General features: G+C 44.7%; 1 protein-coding gene across 5 annotated transcripts in view; it reads right to left on the minus strand.

Moving 5' to 3' along the window:
* The window catches only part of SOS1 (SOS Ras/Rac guanine nucleotide exchange factor 1), a 49,298-nt gene extending 38,967 nt beyond the window's left edge, over positions 1-10,331 (minus strand). The window contains exons 1-3 of one of the 5 annotated variants that reach the window (XM_071581358.1): positions 9,963-10,000; positions 6,198-7,273; positions 1,537-1,662 (exon numbers count right to left, since the gene is read on the minus strand). In XM_071581358.1, the coding sequence (XP_071437459.1) occupies positions 1,537-1,662; positions 6,198-6,209 (138 nt within the window). In that variant the 5' untranslated portion in view covers positions 6,210-7,273; positions 9,963-10,000. Of the gene's footprint in view, positions 1-1,536; positions 1,663-6,197; positions 7,274-8,676; positions 9,110-9,962 lie in introns of those variants that run through there. The other 4 variants (XM_071581349.1, XM_071581374.1, XM_071581366.1 and 1 more) reach the window with 4 other exon arrangements.
* Positions 10,332-12,639: the final 2,308 nt, after the last annotated feature.

Raw genomic sequence — 12,639 nt, forward strand, 5'->3', positions numbered from 1 at the left:
AGACAACTTCACATTTGATTTTTTCAGACCACAGTTCCCACTGACTGTTTCAGTTGCAAGCGCTCACTTACGTAAATATGGCTCCTGTTTGAGCAACTGTGAAATGAGGAAGATGAAGTTAATGACCACTTACAAGGAGATGGTACAGGATAAAGTACACAAACAAAAACTTTCTGACAAAAAAATGTGACAGACTACAACGCTATAAAGGTGACACTTGACTTTCAAAAGTGCAGGCTTTTCTTTTTCTCCCCTCATAACACTTTGGCAACAGGAAAGCAGAGATCCTACCTATAAAAAGGTCACATTCACTATGTGAACACTAATTCACACCCCTAACATAGTCCAGTCTGCTGACTGAACAATGAAGGTGTCCCAGGGGAAAAATGAACATGTGTGTGACCATATAATTACCGACAGCACCACTGTGCATAAATACAAAGGGGGTATATGGTGGTTTCTTGATCATCTCTAATTCTTCATTGCTCCAATCTTCACAGCCATAAGACTCATAATACAACACTTGTGTCCAGTTCTTTGTTAGTGTTGTTTAAAACAGCATTAAAGAATCTTGCACAGACCTCTTGTTTCTTGAGCTACCATACCAGAATGGTGTTGCAAAACATATCAACCACTAAAGGGGACACTGGAACACCATTAGAGGTGTCAGTGTTCAAAAGAGAAGAGCAAGGATGAAATCCATGAATTTTGAGCTCTAAGTCAGCTACATTTTTAAGGTGTTTTAAGGTACATTTTTAAGGGTTTTTTTTGCCATTAGTCCACTTTCTTCAGAACATGAAGAAGTCACTTGGCACTGGCCCTGGCACCAAGTACTGTAAACCAAGAGGCACAGTGCACACAGAGTCTGTAGTTTAGCACCGAAGTCTTAAAATCACAGTTAAGCACAAAGGGCTACCAAGATATTCGTGGTCTTAGAAGCTTAATTGATATAGCTCAACTAATTTGTTCCTCCGATGAGAAAACTTCTCTCAGATAAGGCTCTCTTCTTAAACATTAAGCTGCTCTTCTGAGGAACAGAGGCTGTAGATCTTTGAAAAGGCAATTGTGAGAGAAGAAGATTCTATATAGAGGCAATAAGTGTCCTTAAATTCATTCTGAAAAAATTACTGAATTATTTTTGTTCAGATTTCTGGGGCAGCAGGGGGTATATCAGCCTAAATTTCCATGCTGAGAAAGCAGCACAGAGCTTCAGACTATGCAGCTGTAGTTTGCGCACAGTATCAGTGGGGAAAAAAGGTCTTTTGAAAGGAACCAGTCAGCTTTATATACAAAATTTACACTCATCATCTATTAGACAGTAATGCCGCTCAGACATAGTTTTACTGTGCATTGAACAATAAATTCAATTGATAGGAAAATCAGCTATTGGGGAACTCGGCAGACTTTATGCAGAAGGTTCTGCTACATCAAGATTTATAATTACTGCTTTCCTTTTTGCATTGTGAAATTGTTAATACAGTAACTTTCATGTAACAGTACAAAATATTACAGATTTGCACTAAGTGTTCTCTATACCTCTACATCCAGAAAACTTCTTGGTTGAGCTTGACACAACATATTTAACAACTGAAGAATTAACTCCTCCACGTACTGCAACGCATCTTCAGTAGAGGAAAGTTTAGGATGGACTTGCTCCTGAACCTACAGGAAATAGAAGAATTCAAGCTTTGAGTTTTGCTCTTCCCCAAACAACATGCCCTACTTGTAAAAAAAGATGACAAAACCAGATCTAAACAGTTCAAAAAACCCAACCCAACACACAGTTCTATTCAGGCCCACCAGACAAATATAAATCTCAAATGTTTTATGTACTCAAAGAGCTGGAAGAGATGTTTAATATGAAGAAAATAGCTAACTAATAAGTGTGCTAAGCAGTGTGCTTAGGCAAATTTTTAAAGCCCTTGCATATATTTATCTCTCTCCACTAGCTATTAAGCCACTGTTTTTACAAGATATTTTAGAGGTGGGGTTTCTGTCTCTCAATTTGTCACTCAATTTAATTTCTGAAACAAACTTTTCCTTTGCACTTCTGTAGTTCACAAAACTGCACAGTTTTGACCAGCTTAAATGTCAGGTACACAAAGCTCAGAGCTTAAAAAGACAGGCAGTTTAATCTCAATGCTACACCGATGGCAAGTGTGCCAGAGCAAGCTCACTGCGAACTTTCGCAATGGATCTTTCAAGCCCCAATTTCATCATTTTACTGTTCCACTGCACACAACTCAAAATGCCTCCAGTTCTCTCCATCACTAACACAGGAGCCTAACCACTCTGAACCAAAACTCAACAATCTGTCTCATCCAAATATTAAACCCATGCTTATACTCAAATAATGGTGCCATAACGATTTCATTTCACACCTGAGTTTTAATTGTTGTTTGCAATTATTGCAAGAACTAAGTGTTCTGAAGTTCAAATACACAACAGCCTCAAACAGAAATCCACCTGCCTGCTAAGGCACTCATTAGTCTGAAAACTTCATGTCTGGGCATAGTCCTGGTGCTCACTTCCCCGCTGTTGAGATTCAAATACGTTTGGATTCTTGCAGATTGCACACCCTTATTTAGCAGGTCTCAAAAAAACATCTCCAGAAGTTACTGCTTTTTTTAACTTAAAAGCACTCTGGCAAAAATAAAACAAAAGAACTTCTCTACATTTGACTAACTAACACAACTATTTTGATTATGCCAACAGTTTCACTTTTCCTAAGAACTTCACCGAGCACAGCTACAGAGTGTGTTTGTCGAGGTACACGAATAACTGCATGCTGAGCAGTCCCAAACATTATTTGCAATTCAAACACTGACATCTGAAATGCTGTACCAGCTTGGAACATCTTAACACCAGAAATTAGAGACTTGGGAAAGCATTCTCTTAAAGAGCAGAGCTAATCTGAGCGGTCTGGAAGATGCTGCCTTTAAGGTTTTTTTTGTTGTGCTTGGGGGTTGTTTTTAAGCAGAACAGAACAAATTTCTATTAGTCTCCCTACACCACATTCCAACACTTTGTATTTCAAGAAGTGTTAAATTACCAAGTCAATTCAACAGTAAAAATACAGAGCATGATAAACTAGAGTGATGAAGACCACTGCTATTTTCTCCCTTACTCAGAAAACAGATCATAGACTTGAATAGCCCAGTCACAACTCTTTCAGTCTGTAACAGATAATCTATAGGAATAAGAACAAACAAAAAAAAACCCACTGCATCAGGCCACAACCTGATGCATTATCCATCATCAGCCAAAACAGAGTCAACAATAACCTACTCCTAGTTTGGGAGATGAAAGTTTCAAACATTTTCCCATGTTTGGGGGCAGTTATATCATTCTTCTCAAAGGCCACTCTCTTCTGACATTATCAAACTCCAACACAACATCCACCTCGGCAGAAGCAAACATTACAATTGGCTTGACAGCACAGCTTATCTGTGTTAGGTAGGTAGTAAATAACCTTCACTGCTATGTGACACTTGGTATCATTTAGGGTTCAAAGTCATAGAAGTGAACAAAAGAAAACAACTAGACTAACAAGGAAAATTACAGGACAGTTTGGGGCACAATTATCACAGAAACATGTAATTTCAGTATCTGCATTACTGCAGTACCCAAAGGCTCAGACTCAGAACAAAACAGTGTTATTTGAGGGTACTCTGTGCAAGTCCCAAGAAGTTCATTAGCTAAGACATGATGCAAGACTGGGTAAGATGCAAGATTTAGTAAGAGAAGACAAGAAATGGGAACATCTGTTAGCATACACCATCACGTGACTAGTTTCAAAAAAAAAAAAAGAAGATCAAATTACCAGGGGCTTTCCATCTTTCTCATAAAGTCATCTCAGATTTTAAATTAAAAACCCTGGGCCACCCTACCTTACCACGCTTGAAAAGGGGGCATGGTTTGAATCCCAACAAATCCTTCAGTCCTGTGTTAGGAACACACATGATAAAAACAGACTACCAACTTCTGAAGTGTGATGTTTAGAAGAGATTCTTATCTAAACATTTAACCTCTCCCTTAAATGATGACAGAATTCATTCCTTCCCTCCTACACACACACCGAAATGTCTATCTTACAGTAAGAGAAATAACTAAAAAAGCAGTTTAATTCAAAATACCCCAACAAACTCTAATGGGAAAACACAGCCTACACCAGCTACAAATCCCTGCCACCATGGCTGTTTTCACTCAACTCGTGTGTTCACTTTTTTCAATGTCCAATCTTTTCAGTCTTTTCTAGTTCTCAAAAGAGAAATGACCGGGATTCTCTTTATTTAAAGATAAGCAGGACCAGCATTTCTTGAACGGCTTTTCAGGATCTGTTTAAGAACATGAGCAATGAAAAACAGTTTAAGGAAAACCCTTGAGGAAAATCGTATGATATGACCAGTTGACTTTGTTTTCCCTGCCTTTTTTGTCCTCTTCCCCTAAAATCAACAAAAGGAGAGAACTTCTATCAAGAATGGCAAGAGCTTAAAAATTAGGCAACCATAAATCTAAACTGTCAGACAGAGTCAATGAAATCAGTGAAAAAGAAGTGTACTTAATGAATAATACAAAGAAATATAGCTGATCTTACTTATAAAGCTTTCTCAAACAATTTCTCAACTCCACATACTAAATTAGAGTATAAACATTCCCACAAGCCCCATGGGAAGCAGTAGGAACCTAGACCAAACCCTGAGAAACGTTTCAGATAAAGAACTGCAGATCAAACAGCTTCAGGTTACAGAGAGACTTAGTCTCCCACAGGTCCAACACAACTACTCTGAGGCTGGTCACAAGATGACCCAAACTCCAGCCTAGACTGACACTCAGCAGCTTGTTCTGCATTAGAAAGAGGTGTTTGATAACAGCTAAGGAACGAAGACACAGTGAATTTAACAATCCAATTGATACAAAACCTCATAGCTTTTAGCAACAGTTTTCCATTACCTCTCCTTCAGTGGCAGAGAAACAAGCCTAACTTAGATTAGGCTGAAAAAAAGCCTAACTTAGATTTTTAGCTGAAAAAATTCAATTCAAGATGAAAAACACTCTCCAAAGACTTTCTAGAATAACTTCACATGTTACACAAAGGCCAGCTTAATGCTCCTAAATTATCATTAACAATCAACACAATCAAGTTCATGATTCTCTGTTCTGCTAAACACAGAACACACCAGACAAATCCTGTGTGAGAGAACACCACCGAACTGAGTCCTATCAGGAGCAGCAGAAGCTCCAGCAGCTTCAGAAAAGGGCATAACAAAAGAAAATAATTCTAAAGCTCTGTAAAAAACTAAAATAAAAATGAAGCATCTACTGTTGGTTAGAGGGAATTTTTTCATAACTGGGCAAGACTACCCATCTACTGGCAAAAAATCACAGTATGAATCTAAAAACAACTCCAGCTAAAGACCAGCTGTGCTCCACTGCTGAGCACAGGTACTGTGACACGGCCAGTCTGCCCTTGTGGCAGATGAGGTGCTTGTAAAAAATGTGTGTAAAGGGAAGAAAGCACTGCATTTACCACACCATACTGATAATAAAATGCAAGAAGCTATAATGAGACAAGTCAAGGTGTCTTCCAAAGCTTTATCAGAGAGGATAAAATTCTACTCATTGTAAGTATTTTTATAAATTGAAAATTTTCTGAGCCATTTAATCAATGGATTATTCGGAAAAATGACCTGGCAACAGAGGAGGTTATTCCAGTGAGAAGGGAAGAATTTTCTTCAATTTAGTACCTTCCAAAGTCTTCATTAATGCTGTAACTTATTTTTACTTAACATTACTTTTGTTTATTTTCCCTCACTGACTAAAAAACTACTGACAAGCAACTGCTTATCACTAGAATGCTTCAGGACAATGTATTTTACACACTTTGCCTGGATGGGTGTGAGAGCACTCACTCCTATAGCACAAGCATTCCTTAAAAAGGTTTTTTCTTCTATTCTTATACATCTCTTCTGATATTTGGTAGCTCTGAACATGTTTTGTTACCTTGACCAATTAAAATCCAGTAAATGAAATCAAATACAAACATCTTGGATTCACGCTTCAGTGACAATTCACTGAGAATCCAAGACTCAGATTTTTGCTAACATTTCTGCTGATATCTCAGAAAGGCAGCAGTATTACACTGCAACACAGCATGTGAAAAAAAAACCCATAAAGGACGGTAGGAGGTTCTTAACTTTATCCTCCATAGACAGCCGAAGAACAGAGGACCCAAAGCAATCAGAAATTACGAATGCTCTACATCTTCCATGAAGCAATGCTAACAATAAGAAGTGCCATCCTGAGTAGCAAGTGACAACTGATTTGGCATCAAATTTGAAGAGCAAGTTAATCACAAGTCAGGTAAAAATATCTTTGTCAGCAAGAGCTTCCTGAGAACTCTGTAGTCACTGATGCAGCTTTTCTCATGTCTTTCGTTCCATAAAAGCTACAGACAATTGAAGAGATGATACAGGGAGTAGCTGGAAGCTCACAGTCTGGAACAGCTTCCTTAACTGAGGAAGCACATTCGCTTCAGTTGTCAAGCCACATCAGTCCAATCATTTTGACAACAACAAAATCCAACAGGACCCCTTGTCAATTGCTCAGCTGATTCGAAACAAACTGAGGTACATAAACAGCAGGACATCTGTACAGTAAGACCGTTCTTTTGTTTTTCTCCATCATCAAATTGCTTATGGCATCAGAAGGACGACATGTTTTCTACTGGAAAAACCAGTGGCATGAGGGAAGAAGTGCAACAGACACGTGTAGAGAAATTCTTCTGACTCCATAAACAAGTTACACAAACAAGATGAAGCCATAAGGAACGATGTTTAAGAAAAACTATCCAAAAGGTCATGAAGTGTATAAATTCATTAGCAGTGGAACACCAGTGTTGAAAGAGGCATCACTTTGCACGTGTCCCTTCTGAGTCTTTTCCAAAGTCTATTAAAAGCCATGTATCTCCACCTCCAGGCACCTGAGAGCTTTGGTGTTTCACATGTCTTGAATCCTTCATCTTCACCCCAGCATCTCACCTTCTATCCATCTTTGCAACTACACTTTCAGACACCTGCTGTTATTCTTTCTTCCTTTTCTTTTACCTCATCTCATCATCATGATTACTGTCTTTTGCCAGCAAGCAAAGATCTCTACAACACTCCTCACTCTTCTTTCGCAGCTTCAAAATAACAGTGACCAGGCAGAGAAGCATCGCAGTTGACATCATTTTCTTCCTAATTGAGTGCACTGGAGTCTATCTTGACAGCATCTGAAGAAGAATAAGAAGGAAGTACATTATGATCTCAATGGTACAAGAGCTGCTTTCTGCAAATGCAGCTGTTCAATGCAAATACAACTCTACTGTTAAGGATCATGTCTAATGAAACACAAGGCATGGTCTCCTAAGAACTGCCTGATGTAGGAAGAGATTTATTCTTACTATATATCTTGGGTTTGTTGCTTGATAAAAAATAGAATCAAAATAACTCACTGGGGAAAAAAAAGCTATTTGCAATGATTCAACAATACCTATTTTTTTTCAGAAAGCGATCCTGAGGCTGCAGTTTGAGCTCTGCATTAGGAGCCAGCTCACAGTTACAAAAGGGCAATGGCATTTTAATGATTCAGTCCACATGTGGCAGCTTTCCCCAAGAGCTGCAAACACTCCAATCCTGGTATATACACTTTTACAACATTAAATGCCACTCTCCTCATTGGAGCTATTCATTCAACTTAAGTTGTTTCCGAACTATTTAATTTTCAGCTATGCAGGAAATCATCACAATCCTGCCTGTATATCAACCTAGTTTCAGGTGGAGTTCAGAAAGCAGCTTGCTGTCACTACCTAACAATGACTGTCAGCATCTGGTCAGCTAAGGGGAGAGGTGAAGGAAAGGTTCTCCTCTGGTAACAAAAGGATGTACTTGAGCTCCAGATAACCTGACTCCTACTTGAGACAGCATGCTCTGGCAATTCAGCAAAGTCACAGGGCACCAGCTTCCCTCTAGGACAGTTCTGCCTTTTGACCTCACTGGCATTCACTGCCACCCTCTTTACTTCCGTAGTCCCACAGACTGGCCTGTAGGCACAGCTCAGGTCCTTGGTGAGCAACACAAGGAGTCAGTGACTGCAACGTTGCAGCATCACACCTGTCTTGTGAGCAACAGCAGGCAACTGTCAAAGCAAGTGCACTGCAATGCTCATAGCTTTACCTGCCACCTGTGACAGGTCCATTACTTTATGGGGCCTTTATCAGTCCTAGCCAAAACTACTTGTACCTATACAGGTTAGGAAAATGCATACTTTAGTTTCTTCATTAGTGAAGAAGCCACAAATAAAATAATTTAACATTTTCATTTGCCATTTAGTTTTTCTGTAACTCAAGTATTTGTCTCTTCAGTAAAGCTGGTGACAATGTGGACAGATTCTTTACTTCTATTTTTACAGAAACAGCAGGAGGAGACTGTGTTTCTGGACCACAGGGAACAACAGCCTAAGAGAAAAGAAACAGGTGATGATCTCATGAAGGGCTGAGGTCAAAAGAGTTAACATCTGCCAGACAGTTACGAGTTTCAGGATGAAGCCTTCAGAACTAGCGCCACCTGACCCCTGCCACCCCTCTACCCAGAATAACAAACAGAGCAGAGGATAACAAAACCAAGACAATTATACCTTGCAGGGCCAGTCTGTCATCCCTGGCAGCATGTCATCGTTGGCCTTCTCCACTGGCCTCAAATTCCAGAATTCCTTTTCCCAAGGCAGAATTTATCAAAACTCCTTCAAGAAGCATCTTCAATGCAGCGTGACTTCATGAGTGACTTGTCCATAGGAAAGAAATCTGGCACTTCAGATGTTGCAAGTAATTCCAAAGCCTTAATGCTTGCTCACCTTGAATCCTCACTCCGTGTTCTCCAGTAGCTAGCACCGAGTCTCAGTCCAGATCTGGCAAACGTGCTACACCATGAATAAACCATCCTCCAGAGGAAAGAGCTCGCTCTGGTTGAGACCTGGGGTAGCTCCAGTTTCCAAGTGGCCTACAGTTGAATGGCTGTCCAAGTGCTTACAAGCACCAAAAGCACCAGGGAGTTGTATGGTTACTGCAGAAGTTTCAAGGAAGCGGCTATCTATCAAGGATAAAACATTAGCAGTGCTTGTCTACAGATGAGACAAGCAAAAAAGACTTCCAAGAACTGGACAAAACCACACAGTGCTGGAGACCTCGAAGAACACGCCCAGAAAAGACGCAATACATTGCAAGAGGAAATTAGGAAGAAATTCTGAATGCATATAACTGCAACACCTGAGACTTCTCAACTAGCCCACGGAGCAAGTGTTTTACGCAAAAGTAGCAGTTAATCACTGTAACCAGACAGACTCAGAAAGTGTTGCTGTGCACAACTAAGCCATGTCAAGTTCTCCAGTCTCAAGCCAGTCCAAGCAACAGTGTCAGAAAACTCTTTTTTCTTAAGCCTTCTACTTTCTGGGCTCAGGCTGCAAAAGTGGAGGAGGAGCCCTCACCATTTTTTTCCTCTCTTTCAAATAATTTCTTTCCACTCCACAAGCACAAGCTTCACCATCCTGAGGGAGCAAGACTTGCTAGTTTGTCCTAATGAAGCCTTCTCAGCAAAAGGTATTTAAACTAAGAGAAGCCTAACTAAAAGCCATTAGACACGAACACTAATTAACCAAAATTCTCTCTGGAGTAGCTCATAACAATCGCCCCCGAGTCCAGCCGTGTCACTAAGGGAGCCCCGCAGAAACCCGCGGCAGCACTACTTGTTTTGCTGCGGGCGCAGGGGGGGCCGGACTCGCGTGTGCCTCGGCCAGGTTTTATCTGCACGGCTCCGTCTGTCAGAGCATCGCCCCTGCGCGGCCGCCGGGCCCCTCGGGGCGCGGCACCCAGCGCGGCACCGCCTGCCCCGCAGGACGGCCGCGACCGGCCCCCGGCAGCCACTCACCTTCTTGAGGGCGGGCACCAGCAGCCCCCGCCACTTGGGCGCGTTCTCCTCGCTGAAAAAGTCGTAGAGCAGCGGCTGCGCCTGCATGGTGCCTCGGGGCGCGGGCCGGGCACCGCGGCGGGACGGCCGGGCGGCAGGAGGGCCCGGCTGGGCTCAGCGGGAGCCCCGTTTCTGCCCCGCCGCCGGCGGGGGGGGCAGGCCCGCAGGGGCGGGGGGCGGAGGGGGGCGCATTCCCCACCCCGGCTCCGGGGGAGGCCGCGGGGGCGCGGGGGGCGCGCGAGGGGCGGGGTCGGAGCGCGAGCGCCACCGCCTCCCGCGATCCCGTCCTCGCCCGCTCCGCCGGCGCGGCGGCGCATGCGCGGAGCGGCGGCGCCCCGCGACCCCCCCCCCCCGCGTTGTCTCGGTCTTCCTGGCGGAAGTGACGCCAAAGGTGGGGGTTCGGCCGCGCGCGCCCCTTGGCGGCCGGAGGGCGACAGGACAGCCCCCCCCCCCCCCCCCCGGGATCCCCCGAGACACGGTCACGGAAGGCGGGACACGGGGACAGAGGACAGGGGACACGGGACACGGGCTGCCTGGCACAGCCGGCTGTTTGCCCACAGCCGGGGCCGCGGGGCGGTGTCGTTGCTCGGGGACACGGGACACGGCCTGTCTGCCCACAGCTGGGGCCACGGTGCGGTTTCGTTGCTCGGAGACACGGGGACACGGGACACGGGCTGTGCCCACAGCCGTGGCCGCGGGGCGGTGTCGCTGCTCCCTGGAGGGCTGTGTCACTTCCCCGGCTGAAAAACGCGGTCCTCTGGTACGGGGGGGCCAAGATCGGAGGTAAATAATCGCCCCGTTGGTTTATACAGCACAGGGATGGCCTTGAGGATGAAAAGTGAGCTTGGCTCGCACAATCACAGAGTGCCCCGAGTTGGAAGGGAAGTGCAAGGATAATCGAGTCCAGCTCCTGGCCCTGCACAAGACCATCCCCAAGAGTCACATCATGTGCCTGAGAGTATTTTCCAAATGCTTCCTGAACTCTTGTCAGGCTTGGTGCTGTGACCACTGCCCTGGGGAGCCTTTTTCAGTGCCCAAACACCCTCTGGGTGAAGACCCTTTTTCTAATATCCAACCTAAACCTCTACTGGCACAACTTCAGGCCATTCCCTCTGAATTCTGTCACTGATTCTTGAAAAAGCAACCAGAAAAAGCAAAGGTGGAATAGAAATAAAGCCAGTGGTTTAAACAGAACAAAGTCCGTGGGGGTCTTTGGGGTCTGGGAGGGCAGTGGGGAGGAGGACAATGCTGGAAATTGAAAGCGGATCATTGTGGTCTCCTTTGCAAGGCATCAGGGAGAGCTCGGAGTCTGCAAGAGGAAAGACGGAGCTGCTGTTGGGGAGCACAGGCAAGCAGATGGATGTATGGGAATCTTCACTGGTCACTGGAAGGAGGGTTTAGGACCAGCTTCCCGGGTGGGAGGACAGCAAAGTACCAGCACAGATTGCAGACGGAGGGGCTGTTGAGTGTCCCTTTGTGTACAGGGTTGGTCACACAGATTCCTGTCAGAAGGACATGCATGTTGTGAGGCTCACTTAGAACTGGTGTTTAAGGAGTGCTCTGAGGACAGGAGATGTTCCTAAGACCCAGCAGCACATCAGCAGGTCATGGATGGAGCCTCTGAGGAAGAGCTCTCTCCTTTGTGCAGTTCCTCCTGGGGTGTGTTTCCTCCAAACAGATACTGCTGTCTGAAGGAGTCAGACTTCAGCTTTGAGCCTGCTGGAACAGGGGTGAAAGGTGGGAATTGTCACATCTCAGAGCTATTTGCTTGGTCCAGCAGCCTGCCTGCACATTTAGGGACACCACCACAGCATCTTATAGGCTGTGGAGCTGCTGCCCTCGCTGCCTTATGACAGAAAATCAGTCTGTTTAAATCTTCATCTCCTTTCAAGTATGTGCAACACTGAGTGCAAAACTGCACCAGTGCTCTGCTCTTCAGCCCCTCCCTTTGGAGAGGAAGATGCCAGGACTCCTAAATACCAGTGATGTACTAACAGCATCTCTTTCCTTTGAACAAAACAGCACTGGGTGACATGAGATTGCAGGCACAGAGTTCCGTTCGTTCCAACAGGTGATGAGGCCACAGGACAGTCCAGACCTGAGCTCTCCCTGCACGTGGAGCTGCCACAACAGACAGGACTGAGCTGCCTGGGTGCTCATTACAGGGCAGGCTTGTGCAGGGAAGAGCACGGAGCTGAAAGCTGGGAGCTGCTTTCACAGGGATGTAGTGCCAGAGAAGTTGGATCCTGGGGAGCTCGGTGGCACAGGGAGGTGCAGGGAGCCAGGCAGTGGAAGTCGTGTCTTTGTATCAAGAAGTGAAGATGAGACTAACTGCTGTTGCTGTCAGGAGCAGCAACCAAAGGCCACGGCCAGTGCAGTGGTGGCTTTGCAGGGGCATACAATGTCTGTGGGTGACATGGAGACACTCGGGGGCCCCCAGTGCTGCTGGAAAAAGGAGACGAGGATAAGGTGGAGGGTCATGGCAGCCCTTTGCCATACTGTCTCAACTACTGTCTTACAAGGGGCTTACAAGCAGTGACAGCACCCCCTTCCCACCAGCAGCTGCTCTGGGAAATGTAAGGAGCTGTCATCAGGACAGACTACCAGGAGCTGAGGGTGCATTTCTGTGTGCAGCCTG

This window comes from Pithys albifrons, chromosome 2, assembly GCF_047495875.1.
Source record: "Pithys albifrons albifrons isolate INPA30051 chromosome 2, PitAlb_v1, whole genome shotgun sequence".
NCBI classification, from domain to species: Eukaryota; Metazoa; Chordata; class Aves; order Passeriformes; family Thamnophilidae; genus Pithys; species Pithys albifrons.